This window comes from Pristiophorus japonicus, chromosome 1 (genome assembly GCF_044704955.1).
Source record: "Pristiophorus japonicus isolate sPriJap1 chromosome 1, sPriJap1.hap1, whole genome shotgun sequence".
NCBI lineage: Eukaryota > Metazoa > Chordata > Chondrichthyes > Pristiophoridae > Pristiophorus > Pristiophorus japonicus.
Window position 1 is genome coordinate 152,061,250 of NC_091977.1, and position 20,480 is coordinate 152,081,729.

Consider the following 20,480-nt stretch of genomic DNA (forward strand, 5'->3'; position numbering starts at 1 on the left):
ATACCAAAGTGCCTTAAATATAATCCTTACGTAAGTGACACAAGTCAGTATGGTTGGTCGTCTGATAGGTCTATCAGAGTTTGAGACAATCAGGAGCAGAGAGACGGTCTGCAGAATCACATTTCAAAAATAATAACTTGTAGTCTGCAATATATTACAAGATCATAACACTGAAGGGTTGAGACAACTTCATGAACCACAACAGTGTCATCTTAACACCAGAGAGTTTTACTGCTCTGAACAAATTTTCTTTGTAATACAGTACAACCTTAATGTTACTTGCTTATTGTCATTTTAATTTTTTCCTCTGGGAGGGAATCCATGCAGGCAGCTCCTGCAAACAACTAATGAGACAGAAAGTAGCACTGCAGCACATAATGTGAATAGCACCATCAGTAATTATTGCATGTTACATTAAAATCAGCACATATATCATCGTAGTATTATCTATTTACAGATTTTAATCAACCCAGTTTCCTTAGAAAACAATATTTTCTAAACATGCATTAATTTGATGCCATTAACAGCACATGCATCATACCCGGATTGCATTGTCTTCACCAGTGGTAATGAGAAGTTGTTCTCCATGAACAAATGTTAGTCCTGAAACCGCTGTTGTATGCGTTTCCCTCATTTGACCAATCAGCTTCTTCTCCTCCAAATCCCATAGTCCAACATGACCCACAGGACTCCCAGCAGCCATCACTGGATAACCATCTTAAAAAGTAAAATGTGAAACAATGTTGTACCCATACAAGGATTGTTCAAGTAACTACTTTGTGCAAAGTAATTTATAAGGAATACACTTTGATGTCTCCCTGATAAAACAGACATTATAATAGATAGGAGTTTTCTAAAACTACTGGTAACTATATAATTCTCTGTTTTGCAATATCTCAACAATTGAAAGATTAACATAATGGGCTTAACTTTTTTTTTAAAAAACAGTCAACTGCAGTTTGTATAATGATCAAAGTTTTACTTCATACAATGAAACTAGTCAAACCAGACTGTACGGTGTAGAATTGGTTGCCGTGGTACCAAAATCATGACACGGTCCTGTATTTAAACAGTGATACTTAAATTGTATTTCAAAGATTTCACAGATTCTTAAATCTTAACTTAATACACAATATGACTAAAGCTTTCATTCCCATCTTAAATTTATTTTAAATAATTGACTGATATAATCAGATTACCTGTGCGAAATGATATAGCTGTGATCGGTCCCCAGTCTTGTTGAAATTTCATCAACATTTCATCATATTTCAGATTATGAATAATTATCTGACCAGATGTGAGGCCTACTGCAACTACATCCACAGCTGGGGCCTAAACAATAGAATAAAACCCAATAAAATGGAAATTAAAATGTTTATGGAACCACTGTACCTTTATCACCAAAAAATTTGAAATCTTCTAATATGATTATAAATATGACCAGATTTACAGTAATTTAGTAAATCAAATTCCCTTATGAGATTTTTAAATTGGTGTTTTGAGCATCATACTCCACAATTGTGTCAATTTATCTCAAAAGCCATGCATCAGTGGCCTTGATTATAGAATTGTATTCAAGTACTAACTTATTTAGCAATAAAGTGCCAGTATTTTAGCAGGAAGTATCTTTCTTTTAAGCTCGCTTTTGCAAATTAATGCTGTTTTCTTTTAAATTATATAGCAAAGCAAGCAACCATATGTTACTGTAATTGCAAATCAAACATTTAAATCATTGGTTAACTTCCTGTATACTCACACTAACAATTTAATTTGGACTCACTGTAGCTCCAAACTTTGTTGAATATACAAGAAACCTACCACGAGAAATATAGGGGAAAAGAATGGGGAAATTCTCTGCTTTTCCATTAGAATAATAAGCAGCATTGATCATGACCCCATGGAGTTTAAAACAATGGTGTAAATATTTTTAATAATGTAAAAATGAAATTTGGTCAGATTCTTTCCATTTAAATAGCATATAGTAGCTACACCTTCATGCTATTATGCAACTACCTCCAAGATATAACACTGCATTTGCATTGCATTCACATCATGGGTTATTGAGATATGAACACCACTTGATTTTTGTCAGGGAAGTGGAAGAAGGAATTTAGTGCTCCATAAATGAAAAAGACAGTGGTGTGTGGTAGATGTAGAATTCATGATAGGACAATCATAAATTGACTCTGCCTCTATCCCATTAAAATGCAAGTAGTATTTACACAGAAGTGAGTGGACCTCAGACAACAAATCTTGGATCTACCATCTCTGCATACTTTAAACACAGTCTCAGACTGGGTCTGGCAGAATAGCAGCAGCCTACAAAGATGTCTTAGGTAATCATTTCAGCAGCAATTCAGTATTGGATATGATCACTCCCATAAAAGGTTGAATAATTCAAAAGCTGCTACTTATTTGAACATTTAATATATGTGGGGGCATGGAGTGAAAGAATGATGAGATTTTGGAACAAAGAATGAGGTGTGGCAACAGAAACTAAATGGTGCATCCCCTTTAAAATTGTAGGAACAGAGCGACCCAAAGGTTCGTATACACAAATCACAACACAAGTTGATACAGCAATTAAAAAAGCGCATAGGATGCTTGGCTTTATAAAGAGTGGCATAGTGTAAAAAAAACAGAAATTATGCTAAACCTTTATAAATCACTAGTTATACCTCAGCTGAGTATTAAGTCCAATTATGGGCACCACACTTAAGGAAAGAAGTAAAGGCTTTGGAGGGGGTACAAAGGAGATTTACTAGAATGATACCAGAGATGAGTGACTTCAGTTATGTGGGGAGTGTAGAGAAGCTGGGATTGTTCCCCTTAGAGCAGAGAAGGTTAAGGGGAGATTTAATAGAGGTGTTCGATATTATGTAGGGTTTTGACAGAGCAAATAAAGGGAAACTGTTTCCAGTGGCAGGGGGCACAATAACCAAAGGACACAGATTTAAGATAATTGGTAACAGAACCAGCGGGGAGATTGTAAGGGAGTAAAAAGTACACTTGAGTAAGAAGCATACTACTTAAGTAAAAAGGATACTTAAGACCCAAATAATGGAATGGCATGGAATCAGGTTAAAGGGAATAGCTTTGCTTGTGTATTTATCTTTAAAAACTGCAGACCAAGCTGAAAAAGCCAGAGCAAGGTTAAGACTGCGGAACAACACATTCCAATAGACTGAGATCGGCACATGCTATGGGAGATGGAGAGGTTGCGAAACCACTCAGCAGCCAGTCTGATAAGGGCTAACGAATCAATGTAGCTCCGCTGATCAGTGGTAAGCCAACCAGAAGTCGTAAGCTAGTGTTCACAAGGCCACCATGCCTCGAAAACTGTATAACTGTGTGTGTAGGTTCATGTGTTTGTTGAAGATTCATTCCTAGGCAGCTAAGTCTGGAACGCTTCCCCTGCATATGCTTGAATAAAGATCGGACAAGTAATCCAAGGTTTTGTCTGATCGATTTCGTGGATGTTATAAGGGCTGGTGTCGATTCCTTAATTCAGGGAATCCACCTTAAAGAAGAGAAGTCTTCTTTTTACCCCAACAGAGATTAAGATTTTTTTTTTTTAAACGCAGCGAGTTGTTACAATCTATAATGCACTACCCAAAAAGGTGATGGAAGCAGATTCAATAGTACCTATTTCAAATCGGATAAATACTTGAAAAGGAAAATCTGCAAGGCTATAGGAAAAAGCAAGGGAATGAGTGGCACTGATTGAATAGCTCTTTTAAAGAGTTGGCACAGGTATAATAGAGCGAATGGCCTCTTTCTGTGCTGTATGATTCGAGGAAAGAGATTCTAAAATTTACAATGCCAATTCTTTCATAGCATTTTTGAAAAGATTGCAATGAATCACTTAAATGCTTAGGACTGTTTATGCTGTTATTTTTACTGGAAAGTGAAACCATATTTTCAAATACATAATTAACCTATTGTATTTAAACTCATTAGTAGCACATTACAACAAAACACTGCACTGACCTGCTGAAGCACAGATACTCCTGAGCCCCAACCTTGAAACGTAAATAAAAGTTTGCTAGAAATCAAAAGAAAAAGCAGTCATAACATTGGAGAGTTTAAAAAGTACTTGATAATTGTTGAATTCTCATATCTTTGTTGTTCAGTTAAGGAAATGACTCATCTATATTTTTGAGGCATGACTAGCTGTTACTATCAAGTATATTAACAATTAACAAAATTAATTCCCGTATGAATCACTTTCACTACATATTCACTATGAATATGACTAAACAATTACAGACTAAGATTTCTCATGTTTGACAAAAGTAAATCAAACATTTCTAGAAACCACACCCATGTCAATAGAACATTCCAAGTAGATAGTTGTCAAGTCCAACAAAATGATGCATTTCAAAAGAAAAGTGGGTCACTTGCTAAATAAGGGATAGTTCATTTGGTCAGAAATGACATTTACTCTGGCCTAACAGCTTACTTTTACAGCTGTTGCATGCTTTCCATACATGAACTTGTCGTCAAATGCAATGTAAACTTTATTCTGTCATGACGTGAAACCTATGTAGCCAAACAATACTTATTAGACTGTACAGTTGGATTTGTAAAAAAGTTTTAAAATCAGAAGATCTCAAATCTTAAATTGAATTTCCGACTGCCAATCTCTATTCATTCCAATTGAACCAATCGGTCTCATGTGGCACAAATCCACACAATGCCACTTTATAAATAAAGTAAAGCAACAACTTGAATCTTTACAATCTCTGACAAAGAATACTCCATTACCATTTGTTTCTCTTACTTATATTGATCTAGAAATTGCGGTAGAAGGCTTCCCGCGGACGGATGCCTCTGACCTGAAAGAATTCTACAAGCTTATCTGGTGGTCCGGGTGATTCGGCGACTTGCGGTCCGGGGCCTCTACACAGGGGCCTGCGTAGAGGCCCACGTATCCCACGGACGTAGGCATTTCGCAAGCGTCCCTGAGATCACGTGGGCCGGCCCAACCAATCAAAATAGGGGTATTCCCATCATACTTGCGGTGAGTTCCGTATACACGGAATCACCATAAGTATGACTGGGAATACCCCAAAAAATACACAAACACTTAAGAAAATCACACACATCAAAAGGGAATTTAATTAATTTAAAACAAAAATTTATTTAAAAACATTTACATATTTTTAAAGGGTCTTAAAATAAACACTGTCACAGGTTATTAAATGTTTAAATTATTGAAAAATTGTATTTTTCTGTCCTTTAAAAGTCTTAAGAATTTCACGGGCATTCGCTGGGCAGAAGTTGGGCAAATAGCCCAACTCTCCACCAGCAAATGTCCATTTCTGTTAGAAGATTCTTGACAGATCACAAGTTCCGGGTTTAGGCACATGCACAGTGCATGCCTAAACCCGGAACTTGCAGGACCACTACGGGCATGTGCGCACCTCGTATGTGCCCGTGGGGGCCACAAATTCAGCCCCATTAAGTTCACAAAACCTCTCCAGTTCAACTGAAGGACAATCCATCTGTTTAACCTTCCTTGGCCCAAAAAGTGGTTGCAGTCCCAGTAATCTGAAACCCTTCCTTCTACACTATTATTCCAGTCACGCGTGTTGGGTTTGAAGCTCAGCCGAGGGACAAACAGGACACCAGACTGCAAACAGTCTGGTTCAGCATAAGGGACTGGCCATGGAGTCAGTGGCAAAGAAGTGGATCTTGTGGTGGGGGCTGATGATGATAGAAACATAGAAAATAGGTGCAGGAGTAGGCCATTCGGCCCTTCAAGCCTGCATAGCTTTGGTCTTGCTGACGCTGAGCTGGAGGAAGAGGTGACCTATCCAAAGGCACAGAGGCAGCGGAAAGGTCAAAGGGTAGAGTTGGATATCAGTGTTCACATAAAATTTTACACTGAGCCTGTGGATGATGTCGCCAAGGGGGCACAGTGGAATCACCATTATCATAAGGACTGCAGCGGTTTAAGCAGAAGGCCCACACCACCACCATTGCAGGGCAAATAGGGATGGGCAATAAATGGTGCCAACATCATCCACGTCAAGAACAAATTAGAAATGCAGATAAGGAAAAGGAAGTAACCAAAAGTAGATCATTTGGGGGAACCATGGGGAGGTATTGCACATAACACTAATCACCCCTCACTTCTAACTTTCAATTCCTCTGGGAGAAAGAGACTGATCTAAGCAGGTGATTCAGGAGACCTTCAGCTTCTACGTTAGTCCTAGCACACCAAAATGGGGTCAAAAAGCTAACAAAGGCACAAGGTTTCCCTTCAATTTGAAATAAAAACTGTATACTCCCAAAACAGTCAGTCACTCGTAAATAATGCAGCACATAATCCCAGTGAGATCTGTGGTACTTTTACAAATAATAAGGCTTTTGACAAGGTCCCACACAAGAGATTAGTGTGCAAAGTCAAAGCACATGGTATTGGGGGTAATATACTGACGTGGATAGAGAACTGGTTGGCAGACAGGAAGCAAAGAGTGGGAATAAACGGGTCCTTTTCAGAATGGCAGGCAGTGACTAGTGGGGTACCGCAGGGTTCAGTGCTGGGACCCCAGCTATTTACAATATACATTAATGATTTAGACGAAGGAATTGAATGTAATCTCCAAGTTTGCAGATGACACTAAGCTGGGTGGCACTGCGAGCTGCGAAGAGGATGCTAGGAGGCTGCAGGGGGACTTGGACAGGTTAGGTGAATGGGCAAATGCATGGCAGATGCAGTATAATGTGGATAAGTGTGAGGTTATCCACTTTGATTGCAAAAACAGGAAGGCAGATTATCTGAATGGTGACAGATTAGTAAAAGGGGAGGTGCAACGAGGCCTTGGTGTCATGGTACATCAGTCATTGAAGGTAGGCATGCAGGTACAGCAGGCAGTAAAGAAGGCAAATGGCACGCTGGCCTTCATAGCTAGGGGATTTGAGTATAGGAGCAGGGAGGTCTTACTGCAGTTGTACAGGGTCTTGGTGAGACCACACCTTGAATATTGTGTGTAGTTTTGGTCTCCTAATCGGAGGAAGGACATTCTTGCTATAGAGGGAATGCAGCGAAGGTTCAGCAGACTGATTCCCAGGATGGCTGGGCTGACATATGAAGAAAGACTGGATCAACTAGGCTTATATTCACTGGAATTTAGAAGAATGAGAGGGGATCTCACAGAAACATAAAATTCCGACGGGATTGGACAGGTTAGATGCATGAAGAATGTTCCCGATGTTGGGGAAGTCCAGAACCAGGGGTCACAGTCTAAGGATAAGGGGTAAGCCATTTAGGACCGAGATGAGGAGAAACTTCTTCACTCAGAGAATTGTGAACCTGTGGAATTCTCTACCACAGAAAGTTGTTGAGACCAGTTCGTTTGATACATTCAAAAGGGAATTAGATGTGGCTAAAGGGATCAAGGGGTATGGAGAGAAAGCAGGAATGGGGTACTGAAGTTGCATGGTCAGTCATGATCATATTGAATGGTGGTGCAGGCTCGAAGGGCCGAATGGCCTACTCCTGCACCTACTTTCTATATTTCTATTTTTACCCATCAAGTACATTAAAGTTGCAGCGCTCCACAATTTTCTCAGTAACAGGACGCAGGAGCAAAGAACAGAAATCAGCACAATAAAGTGCAAATCCTTGCAGAAGCAATACAGAATTGCACTATGACCTTAAATAAAACAGGACATAAATGTAGTATATTAGAGCTGTCGCATGATTATCTAGACATTGAAATCCCAACTTTCACTGACCATCAGGAACAATGAAGGGAATAAGGTTGGATGAAATTTACTTTTTTGGCTTTAAATGCGTTTTTAGCTTTAACTGAATTATATGAAAAATAATTGAGAGAGCAACAACTTTAACTGAAACCTTAATATTGCAACAATTTTATAAAACAATACTAAAGAAGCTGAACTGACTTGGACTTGATATTCCATAGCTGAAGACTCCCTTGCTGGCTGCCAAGAAGAATTTTGTTGATATAGGTACTTGGGTGCAAAAGTGCAGAAACTGCAAACACGATTTTATCAAAGTTCAGTTGAAGATACTCTTCTGCAAATAAATAATCAAGGGTTAAACAAAAGCATCAGATAACTTAAAGGAATATTCTAATTCCAGTTAACTAATGGTATTTTTATAACGGCAGCAAATGTACTTTTTAAAAAAAATTTGTAGAAACTAGGAGGTACTTGCATTTTTTTGCAAGCCTGTCATTTTGGGGTCAAGTTTCAGCCCGAGTTAGAAACATAGAAAATAGGTGCACCGCCATTCAATGAGTTCATGGCTGAACATGCAACTTCAGTACCCCATTCCTGCTTTCTCGCCATACCCCTTGATCCCCCTAGTAGTAAGGACTTCATCTAACTCCTTTTTGAATATATTTAGTGAACTGGCCTCAACAACTCTCTGTGGTAGAGAATTCCACAGGTTCATCACTCTCTGGGTGAAGAAGTTCCTCCTCATCTCGGTCCTAAATGGCTTACCCCTTATCCTTAGACTGTGTCCCCTGGTTCTGGACTTCCCCAACATTTGAAACATTCTTCCTGCATCTAACCTGTCTAACCCCGTCAGAATTTTAAACGTTTCTATGAGGTCCCCTCTCATTCTTCTGAACTCCAGTGAATACAAGCCCAGTTGATCCAGTCTTTCTTGATAGGTCAGTCCCGCCATCCCGGGAATCAGTCTGGTGAACCTTCGCTGCACTCCCTCAATAGCAAAAATGTCCTTCCTCAGGTTAGGAGACCAAAACTGTACACAATACTCCAGGTGTGGCCTCACCAAGGCCCTGTACAACTGTAGCAACACCTCCCTGCCCCTGTACTCAAATCCCCTCGCTATGAAGGCCAACATGCCATTTGCTTTCTTAACTGCCTGTTGTACCTGTATGCCAACCTTCAATGACTAATGTACCATGACACCCAGGTCTCTTTGCACCTCCCCTTTTCCTAATCTGTCACCATTCTGATAAGTCTGTCTCTCTGTTTTTACCACCAAAGTGGATAACCTCACATTTATCCACATTATACTTCATCTGCCATGCATTTGCCCACTCACCTAACCTATCCAAGTCGCTCTGCAGCCGCATAGCATCCTCCTCACAGCTCACACTGCCACCCAACTTTGTCATCTGCAAATTTGGAGATACTACATTTAATCCCCTCGTCTAAATCATTAATGTACAGTGTAAACAGCTGGGGCCCCAGCACAGAATCTTGCGGTACCCCACTAGTCACTGCCTGCCATTCTGAAACGTCCCCATTTACTCCTACTCTTTGCTTCCTGTCTGACAACCAGTTCTCAATCCATGTCAGCACACTACCTCCAATCCCATGTGCTTTAACTTTGCACATTAATCTCTTGTGTGGGACCTTGTCGAAAGCCTTCTGAAAGTCCAAATATACCACATCAACTGGTTCTCCCTTGTCCACTCTACTGGAAACATCCTCAAAAAATTCCAGAAGATTTGTCAAGCATGATTTCCCTTTCACAAATCCATGCCGACTTGGACCTATCATGTCACCTCTTTCCAAATGCACTGCTATGACATGCTTAATAATTGATTCCATCATTTTACCCACTACCGATGTCAGGCTGACCGGTCTATAATTCCGTTATCTCTCTCCCTTCTTTTTTAAAAAGTGGGGTTACATTGGCTACCCTCCATTCCATAGGAACTGATCCAGAGAATGGAATGTTGGAAAATGACTGTCAATGCATCCACTATTTCCAAGGCCACCTCCTTAAGTACTCTGGGATGCAGTCCATCAGGCCCTGGGGATTTATCAGCCTTCAATCCCATCAATTTCCCCAACACAATTTCCCGACTAATAAGGATTTCCCTCTTCCTCCTCCTTACTAGACCCTCCGACCCTTTTTGTATCCGGAAGGTTGTTTGTGAATACCGAACCAAAGTTGCTCCTGTTTTTTTGGAGCAACTGGTTTAGAATGGAGTATCTTAGAAATTGCAATTCTCGGCATTTAGTTTGCTCCAGTTCTAGTGAGTCAGTTAGAACAGTTTCAGTTTGGAACAGATTTTTGTTTTTCCAAAAGGGGCGTGTCCGGCCACATACGCCCGTTTTGAAAGTTTAGGCAGTGAAAACTTACTACAAACTAACTTAGAATGGAGTAAGTGTAGACTTTTGTACGCTCAGAAAAACCTTGCCTACACTTAGAAAATCAGGCGTAGGTTACAAATCAGGCGTAGGGAATGGGGGGGGGGGGGGGGGTTTAAAGGGAAGTTTACAAACATTAAACACCAGTTTTACAAATAAAGAGCCATCAATAATAAATGATAAACATATCAATAAATCAATCAAAAAATTATTATTATTTTTTTTAAATCAATAAAACAAAACATTTTCTACTTACCGACTGCAGCACCGGGAGCCCTCCAACAGCGTGTTGCGACGGGCCCCCCCCCCCCGCAGTGTCTCTGTCTGTCTGTGTCTCTCTCACTCTCTGTCTGTCAGTGTCTGTGTTTCTAACAGCGAGGGTGGGAGGGGGGGGAAATGAGAGAGAGAGAGAGAGAGAGAGAGACGGGAGGGAGGGAGGGACACACAGACAGAGAGGGAGAAGGGAGAAGGGAGGGGGAGGGGGGTGAAGAGAAGGGGGGGGTGGGGGTGGGGTGAGAAAGAGAAGGGAGGAGAGAGGAGAGGGAGGCTGAATGGGCTGGGCCCAAGACTTCGGGCCCAGCACCGGATTTACAGGTAGGTGGTCGGGGATCGGGTCCTGGGGCGGGGGGGGGGGGAGGGACGTGAGTCCAAGATTGGGTCGGGTCCAGGGGCGAAGCGAGAGTCCGGGGTCGGGTCCGGGGGGGAACGCGAGTCGGGTCGGGTCCGGGGGTGGGGGTGTGGTCGGGTCGGGGACGAGTCGGGTCAGGAGGAAGCAGGAGCTGGGCGTGGGAGGTCAGCCTTATCCACGCAGCCCCAGTGAGGCCATTCGGCCAGGGCTAGGGGCTGCGTGCTTCGGGCCCCTCCCACACAGTTTTGGGCGCCTGGAGCTACTGCACATGCGCGCCCACTGTAGCGCGCATGTACAGAGGGTCCCGGCACGGTTTTCAGCGCAGGGACCTGGCTCCGCACCCCACAGCTCGTGCTGCGCCACGCCCAGCTCCAGAGAACCTGCAGGGAGCCGGAGAATTGGTAAGTATTTTTTAGGTGCACTTTGTGGCGTGAAAAACGGGCGTCCAGGTCGGGGCTGCACCGTTCTAGGCGCAGCCCGAAACTTGGGCCCATTGAATCCAAAACTGAAGTTACCATTGCATCATGAAACAACTGGTCATGGTTATTGTATTTTATTATATTCTAGGATTGTGTTATATGCGTTGTGCATTCCAGCAGTGATGCACATCTTACTGGTGTGTGATAAAATGTTACAATGCAGAGACAATCTAAACACTGAATTTCAGGTGGCTCAGAGGTTAAATGCACCATAATACTGAACCATACAGATCAGGAAGGTCCCAGGTTCAAACATTCATTGGAATAAATCAGATTATCACATCTGGAGTAGGGTATTACAATTGGTTTCAGTGTTCTTGGGCTATGGGTGGGACAGGGAGAAAAATAAACCACTTCCAATTACTATCCAGTATGTGTATGTAGAACAAGATTAGGCTTGGCTACAATGACCCGTAGTAGAATCGTGTACCAAATCTCTGGACACACAAAGAATGGCCATTTGGATGCGGTATCGGAAGACTAGATGACATGGAACCCAGAATGAGTCAACAATTTCAGAAATGATAGGACAAAATTAAAGAAACATAAAGCATTGAAAACATAACTGATAGTGTACAAGTGTTATCCTATGCTCAGATTAAATTGCTAATCTCAATACTTCCAAATGACAATCCTGAAAATGTAGGAAAGGAAGTAGTGGTCGAAGAGATTCTAGAAGTACAGCAGCAAGTATATTATGTAATCTAATAAACTCACCCTCTGATTGCACATCCCAAATGATAAGTATGTTATCTCGATCCACTGAGATCATATGATCACCAAAGGGCAACAGAAGGTGGACCTCTGCATTATGTCCTTTATATGTATGCACAATCTAAAATGAAGGGAAAAAAAAAAAAATCGGTCAATTGTCTGATAATTAGAGAAAACAAGCACTTGTTGCCAAACTAAAAAAATGTTTCAAGTACTGTATTAACAAGTTAAATCAATGAATTATACTGAAAAAGAGATTACATAGAACATAGAAAATAGAAAATAGGTGCAGGAGTCGGCCATTCGGCCTTTCGAGCCTGCGCCTCCATTCAACAAGATCATGGCTGATCACGCACCCCAATTTTTACCCTGATTACCCTGGATGATCAAGGGGGAAACTTAGTATATATACAGAATCGCAAGAACCCAAACTGTGTATCGTTTTACTGACAAAATGTTGCAAGTTTTATTCACCAAATATTAAAATATTTTTGGTAACAGTTGAAAATTTCTTGATGTATTGGATGAAAAGCTGCAACTTCTCTAGTCCTGCATTTCCTTTCTTTCAGTACTGCCATACAGCAACAATATAATTTAGACAACCCTACTGCTTAGCTGGTTATGGCGATAGCAGAGCCATACAGACCAGTTGCTGCTGGAATTACATGTTATGGATGTCAGTCTGGACAGGATTGGGTTTGAGATCACTTGAACAATGGCTACTTGGGCGAGGTATCAGGGGCAATCCGACTCATGGAACTATAATTTACCAAAAAATCAATAGTAGTGGTTAAGTTTAACAAGATGCACAGTCCATCATGAGAGCTCAAGGTTAGCGAGTTTAAGACGAAGGACTACAATTAAATTGCACATCACGACAAAATAAAAACAAGTCCATAAAAGTGGTAGATTTTACGTTTAAATTTGGACTTCCAAAAAGAACAGATAATGTAATCTGTTGTCCTAAACATTTCTAAACTATTCCATGATATAATAAAGATAACATGATGGCAGTAGAAATAAGTAACGCAGCCATCTATAAGACAGAAATTGATACCGTGTGGATAGAGATAAATGATAAAAATATTGGGTGATCAATAGACTACCCCTATTAGTCTATTGGGTGATCAATAGACTAATAGGGGTAGTCTATTGATCACCCAATAGTGGAAGGCAGATGGAGGAAGAAATAGGCAAACAAATTAGGGAAATTAGCAAAAAGCAAAATAATAAATCACGGGGGATTTCAACTACCTCAAAATTAATTGAGGTAGATAGGTAAAGGGGATAAGGGAATGGAGTTCCTACAATGTGTGCAGGACACCTTTTTAAACCATTATGTAAGTAGCCCAACAAGGGAGGATTTGCTACTGGATCTAGTAATGCAGAATGAACCAGAGCAGATAAGAGAAGTAAAAGGAGGGGAACATCTAGGCAATAGTGACCATAATATGATATAGTTTAGGAAAATAATTGAGAAGGACATAAGCATGTCAAAGCCCAGGATAATAGATTGGAGAAAAGCTGATTGAGGGGCTTAGAATAGAACTTGGGAAGATAAAATGAACAATATTGGCAAATAATGATGTAGAACAGCAATGGGAAACATTTAAAATGGTGTTCAGAGTCCAGGAAAAATATATTCCACTAAAAACAAGAACAAACTAAACATTAATGAGACACCATGGGTGAACGTAATATATCATCCCAAGGTGCTTCACAGGAATGTTATTAAAAAAAATGATAACGAGCCACCTAAGGAGAAGTTGGGGCAGATGGCCAAAATGTTGATCGAAGAGGTAGGTTTTAAGGAGCATTTTAAAGGAGGAAAGAGAAGTGGATTTAGGTAGGGAATTCCAAAGCTTACGACCTCGGCAGCTGAAGGCACAACAACCAATGGCGGAGCATTTAAAATCGGGGGTGATCAATAAGGCTAGAATAGGCACAGTGCAGAAGTCTGTGATAATTATAGGGCTGGAGATTAGAGATTAGATGGGGAAAGGCCATGGAGGATTTGATAACAAGAATGAGAATTTTTTAAATCGAGTCGTTGCTTAACTGGGAGCCAATGTAGGTCAGCAAACATAGGGGAGATAGGTGAGCGGGACTTGGTGCGAGTTATGGATGACCTCAAGTTTATGGAGGGTAGAACTAGGGAAGCCGGCCAGGAATAGTCAAGTTTAGAGGTGATAAAGGCACAGATGAGTATTTCGGCAGCAGATAAGTTGAGGTAAGAAGCTCAATTTGTGATGAAATATGACACCAAGATTGCGACCAGACTTTGTCACCCTTAGACAGCTGCTGGGGAGAGAGATCGAATCAGTGGAATGGGAACGAAGTTTGTGGCGTGAACCAAAGACAATGGCTTTGGTCTTCCCAATATTTAATTGGGGAAATTTCTACTCATCCAGTGCTGAATGTCAGACAAGCAGTCTAATAGTATAGAGACGGTGGAGGGGTTGGGAGAGGTGGAGGAGAGCTGGGTACTATCGGCATACATGTGAAAACACTCAGATGATGTCACCGAGGGGCAGCATGCAGATGAGAACTAGGAGGCAAAGGATAGATCCTTGGGGGACACTAGAGGTGAAGGTATGGGTCGAAGAGAGTCAATCCAGTGCAGGTGATTCTATGGTTACGGCTGGAAAGATAGGAATGAAACTAGGCTTCTGCAGTCCCATCCAGCTGGATGACAGTGGAGGTGCACTGGAGCAGAATTTTGTCGTTAGCCGTGTCAAAGGCTGCAGACAGGTCCAGAAGGATTAGAAGAGATAAATTACCTTTGTTGCAGAAAAATTAGGATGCAATTTGTGACCTTGGCAAGAGCAGTTTCGGACTGTGGCAGGGGTGGAAGCCTGTTTGGAGGGATTCAAACAAGGAGTTCTGGGAAAGATATGCATGGAATTGGAAGGCGACAAAACATTCAAGAACTTTGGAGAGGAAAATGAGTTTGGAGATGCGGTGATAGTTTGCGGAGAGTGAAGGATCAAGAGTTGTTTTTTTTGAGAAGAGGGGTGATGACGGCAGATTTGAAGTGGGGGGGGGGGGGGGCTGTTAACAATATCCACTAACATGGGAGCAGGAAGGGAAGGTGGGTAGTCAGCAATTTTGTAAGAACAGGGTCGAGAGAGCAGGTGGTCAGTCTCATTGACAAGATAAGCTTGGAAAGGGCAAGATAGGAGAGAAATTAGAGAAGTATACAAATTTAAGGGTTACGGCAGGGGGAAAATGGACAAGGAGAAGGGAGGGAATTTAAAGCAGAAGCAATTAACGGATGTTGTCAATCTTTAGAGGTGGGAAAGCAAAGAAGATATTGTATCTTGGTTAGACCACACTTAATGTACTGTGTTAGTTCTGATCGCCATATTATTAAAAGGATACCACCAGAAATGCAAGGTTATATCGATCAGGAAAGGATGATGGGTCTCTTTTCTCTTGAAAAGAGCTGAGGGGTGACCCAATAGAGGTCTTTAAAACTATGAAAGGTTTTGATAAAGACACGACACAGAGAAAGTGTTTCCAGGTGGGAAAGAGCAAAACTAGAGGCCATCAATATAAGATAGTCACCAAGAAATCAAATAGGGAATTCGGAAGAAACTATGTAAAACTCTATACCATAGGGAGTAGTTGAGGCAAGTAGTATCGATGCATTTAAGGGAATGCTAGAAAAGCATATGAGGGAGAAGGAAATAGAGGGTTATGCTGATAGTTAAATGAGGAAGGATGGGAGGAAGCTCAAGTGGAGCATGAACTGGTTGGGCTGAATGGCTTTTTTCTGTGCTGTATTTTCTGTACTGTATATTCTATGTAATACGGGTTCCTCTATTAATCATTTTAATTGGATATAAAAATAAAGAACAAATGACAACAATTAGGCCCAACAACGCTAGCCTTTTGATAGATCTGAAACACACCTCTTTTGCCTTCTCACCACATATTGAATTCTGGAGTTGGGGGAGGCCACTGTATGGTGAGCTGCCTAATGTGTACCAGGATTAAAAATTAGCAGCTCAATTTTACATCAATATACTGATGATTGTTGTTTCATTTTGGCTTTCACTTGGAAGTATTTTATTTCTTTTGATCTTTTGTTTGAAAAGATTATATATGTTTCTGTTTTTATACTTAGACCAACAAGTGTCAGTTACATTAGTTATGGAATGGCAAGCAGATTCAAGAACTTCTAAGTTAAAATAACTAACCCCAAGTTGCAATTTTTCCAATTTCCCCTCCACAATTTTCTCTGCGTTCAGGTCTAACTGGGTCACATATTTTCCCTACTCAATAGGATGGGTAATTATTCCCAGGCCGGATAGCTCTTTTTCGGCCGGCACAGACACAATGGGTCAAATGGCCTCCTTCTGTGTCCTAATTTCTATGATTCTTGTTGTTCTCAAGTCATCCACCAACAGGCATATGCAAATGGGCTGGCAACAACCTTCCTCCTTGTGTGGAGATGCCTTGGCCCGATTCTGATTCCCCAATAGAAGCATGCTGAAAAAAGGAATACAGCAGAGCAGGGAAAGAAACCTACATGGTTCTCCAACATACTGGTTACAAGAAATGCCACAGAACAATTTAAATTTTAATATACCATAGTAAATAAATACACAAAATTAGTTTATACTCTATTGAATGATGATTTTGTGGTGTAATTACTATTACAACTTTGATGCCCCAACTGAATTCAGTTAACGGGTAAAAATACTACTCTATTTAAAAATAATTCTATGAATCAAAAATGAATTTCAAGTGTTAGTACTCAATAGATAAACTGGTCAAACAATAATAATCAAGTACATTTGAATGATGTAACATCAAAATAATACTTAACAGAATCCAGTCCATGGATTATGCACAGCTAGGAAATATATCAACTCATTTTTGAATGATGTGCAGTTTTCTAAGTTACAGGTGTCAAAAGTGTCACTGTACAATCTCAAAAGCATTTTTCGATAAACATGTGCACCCAAAACAATAGTTATTTTGTTTTGTTTTGTTAATATGGATTCTTCAATGACATTGTCCTTAAGCTTAGCTGCTTCTTAAAATGTGGAATTTTATTATAGGTATCTTGTGTATCCCAAAAACTGTGAATTGTTTCATAAATTGTGAAATAGAATCTTTACTTGCATGTTCACCACCTAATAAAGAAACTAAAGACAATTGTTTCACAATTACATATAGTAGGCCATTCAGCCCCTTGAGCCTGTTCCGCCATTCAATTAGATCATATAACAAGAAAAGCAATAATCTTAACACCGACCCCTAGGGGGACCCGCACTCCATACTTCTCTCCAGTCAGAAAAATACCCGTTCACCGCTACTCTCTGCCTCCTATCCCTTAGCCAATTATGTACGCAAGTTACCACCATCCCTTTATTGCCATATGCTTCTATTTTCCAAATAAGTTTGTTGTGTGGTAATTTATCAAATGCCTTCTGAACGTCCAAATATACAACAACTTCTCGTCAACCTTCTCTGTTACTTCAAAAGAACTCGAACAGGTTAGAACATAAGAATTAGGAACAGGAGTAGGCCATCTAGCCCCTCGAGCCTGCTCCGCCATTACACAAGATCATGGCTGATCTGGCCGTGGACTCAGCTCCACTTACCCGCGCGCTCCCCATAACCCTTAATTCCCTTATTGGTTAAAAATCTATCTATCTGTGATTTGAATACATTCAATGAGCTAGCCTCAACTGCTTCCTTGGGCAGAGAATTCCACAGATTCACAACCCTCTGGGAGAAGAAATTCCTTCTCAATTCGGTTTTAAATTGGCTCCCCCGTATTTTGAGGTTGTGCCCCCTAGTTCGAGTCTCCCCGACCAATGGAAACAACCTCTCTGCCTCTATCTTGTCTATCCCTTTCATTATTTTAAATGTTTCTATAAGATCACCCTCATCCCTCTGAACTCCAACGAGTAAAGACCCAGTCTGCTCAATCTATCATCATAAGGTAACCCTCTCATCTCCGGAATCAGCCTAGTGAATCGTCTCTGTACCCTCTCCAAAGCTAGTATATCCTTCCTTAAGTAAGGTGACCAAAACTACACACAGTACTCCAGGTGCGGCCTCACCAATACCCTATACAGTTGCAGCAGGACCTCCCTGCTTTTGTACTCCATCCCTCTCGCAATGAAGGCGGCCAACATTCCATTCGCCTTCCTGATTACCTGCTGCACCTGCAAACTAACTTTTTGGGAATACAGTCACACTAGTCTGAAAATGCCCGATCTTGTCTGATCTCAGAAGCTAAGCAGAGTCAGGCCTGGTTAGTACTTGGATGGGAGACCGCCTGGGAATACCAGGTGCAGTAGACTGCACGCGGTGTTCACCGGTACGCTCGCGGCCTTCCGCGAGAGGTGGGCACCGGAGGGACTGGAGTGCATCGTCACGCCCGGCAACCAAATTTTAATTTGATTTTATATTTTGAAGTTTAATTTGTTTTAATTGCCGGTGCTTTTAGTGTCCCCCTCCCCTTTTATAGGGGGCACTGGAAAAATGTGATTTTAGTGCCCAAAAAAAAGAAAAACACAAAAAAAAACACAAAAAAGAAAAAAAAAAGGGCCTTGTAAATGTCTGGTGTGTCATCCATGTCGGGTGGCACGGTTTAATGTTTTATGTTTTTCAGATAAACTCCAAAAAGAGTTTCATGCACAAAGACCGCCAGGTCCCTCTGCACCACAGCATGTTGTAATTTCTCCCCATTCAAATAATATTCCCTTTTACTGTTTTTTTTCCCCCCCCCAAGGTGGATGACCTCACATTTTCCGACACTGTATTCCATCTGCCAAACCTTAGCCCATTCGCTTAACCTATCTAAATCTCTTTGCAGCCTCGCTGTTTCCTCTACACAACCCACTTTCCCACTAATCTTTGTGTCATCTGCAAATTTTGTTACACTACACTCTGTCCCCTTTTCCAGGTCATCTATGTATATTGTAAACAGTTGTGGTCCCAGCACCGATCCCTGTGGCACACCACTAACCACCGATTTCCAACCCGAAAAGGACCCATTTATCCCGACTCTCTGCTTTCTGTTAGCCAGCCAATTCTCTAGCCATGCTAATACATTTCCTCTGACTCCGCGTACCTTTATCTTCTGCAGTAACTTTTTGTGTGGCACCTTATTGAATGCCCTCTGGAAATCTAAATACACCACATCCATCGGTACACCTCTATCCACCATGCTCGTTATATCCTCAAAGAATTCCAGTAAATTAGTTAAACATGATTTCCCTTTCATGAATCCATGTTGCTTGATTGCACTATTCCTATCTAGATGTCCCGCTATTTCTTCCTTAATGATAGCTTCAAGCATTTTCCCCACTACAGATGTTAAACTAACCAGCCTAGAGTTACCTGCCTTTTGTCTGCCCCCTTTTTTAAACAGAGGCACAACATTAGCTGCTTTCCAATCCGATGGTACCTGCTCAGAGTCCAGCGAATTTTGGTAGATTATAACGAATGCATCTGCTATAACTTCCGCCATCTCTTAATACCCTGGGATGCATTTCATCAGGACCAGGGGACTTGTCTACCTTGAGTCTCATTAGCCTATCCAGCACTACCCCCCTAGTGAAAGTGATTATCTCAAGGTCCTCCCTTCCCACATTCCCGTGACCAGCAATTTTTGGCATGGTTTTTGTGTCTTCCACTGTGAAGACCGAAGCAAAATAATTGTTTAAGGTCTCAGCCATTTCCACATTTCCCATTATTAAATCCCCCTTCTCATCTTCTAAGGGACCAACATTTACTTTAGTCACTCTTTTCCATTTTACATATCGGTAAAAGCTTTTACTATCTGTTTTTATGTTTTGCGCAAGTTTACTTTCGTAATCTATCTTTCCTTTCTTTATTGCTTTCTTAGTCATTCTTTGCTGTCGTTTAAAATTTTCCCAATCTTCTAGTTTCCCACTAACCTTGGCCACCTTATACACATTGGTCTTTGATTTGATACTCCCCTTTATTTCCTTGGATATCCACGGCTGATTCTCCCTTCTCTTACCGCCCTTCTTTTTCACTGGAATATATTTTTGTTGAGCACTATGAAAGAGCTCCTTAAAAGTCCTCCACTGTTCCTCAATTGTGCCACCATTTAGTCTGTGTTCCCAGTCTACTTTAGCCAACTCTGCCCTCATCCCACTGTAGTCCCCTTTGTTTAAGCATAGTACGCTCGTTTGAGACACTACTTCCTCACCCTCAATCTGTATTACAAATTCAACCATACTGTGATCACTCATTCCGAGAGGATCTTTTACTAGGAGATCGTTTATTATTTCTGTCTCATTACACAGGACCAGATCTAAGATAGCTTGCTCCCTTGTAGGTTCTGTAACACATTGTTCGAAGAAACAATCCTATATGCATTCTATGAATTCCTCCTCAAGGCTACCCCATGCTATTTGATTTGACCAATCGATATTTAGGTTAAAATCCCCCATGATTACTGCTGTTCCTTTTTCACATGCCTCCATTATTCCCTTGATTATCGTCTGCCCCTCCGTGAAGTTATTATTTGGGGGCCTATAAACTACACCCACCAG

At 41.1% G+C, this 20,480-nt stretch overlaps 1 protein-coding gene and 1 pseudogene across 3 annotated transcripts in view; one reads left to right on the top strand and one right to left on the bottom strand.

Moving 5' to 3' along the window:
• Positions 1 to 20,480, bottom strand: part of wdr36 (WD repeat domain 36) — a 176,769-nt gene that overhangs the window by 139,301 nt on the left and 16,988 nt on the right. For all 3 annotated transcript variants that reach the window (XM_070883956.1, XM_070883949.1, XM_070883962.1), the window contains exons 4-8: positions 11,935 to 12,052; positions 7,918 to 8,050; positions 3,991 to 4,045; positions 1,200 to 1,332; positions 542 to 717 (exon numbers count right to left, since the gene is read on the bottom strand). In XM_070883956.1, the coding sequence (XP_070740057.1) occupies positions 542 to 717; positions 1,200 to 1,332; positions 3,991 to 4,045; positions 7,918 to 8,050; positions 11,935 to 12,052 (615 nt within the window). The remainder of the gene's footprint in view (positions 1 to 541; positions 718 to 1,199; positions 1,333 to 3,990; positions 4,046 to 7,917; positions 8,051 to 11,934; positions 12,053 to 20,480) is intronic.
• Positions 18,136 to 18,254, top strand: LOC139278788 (5S ribosomal RNA; annotated as a pseudogene).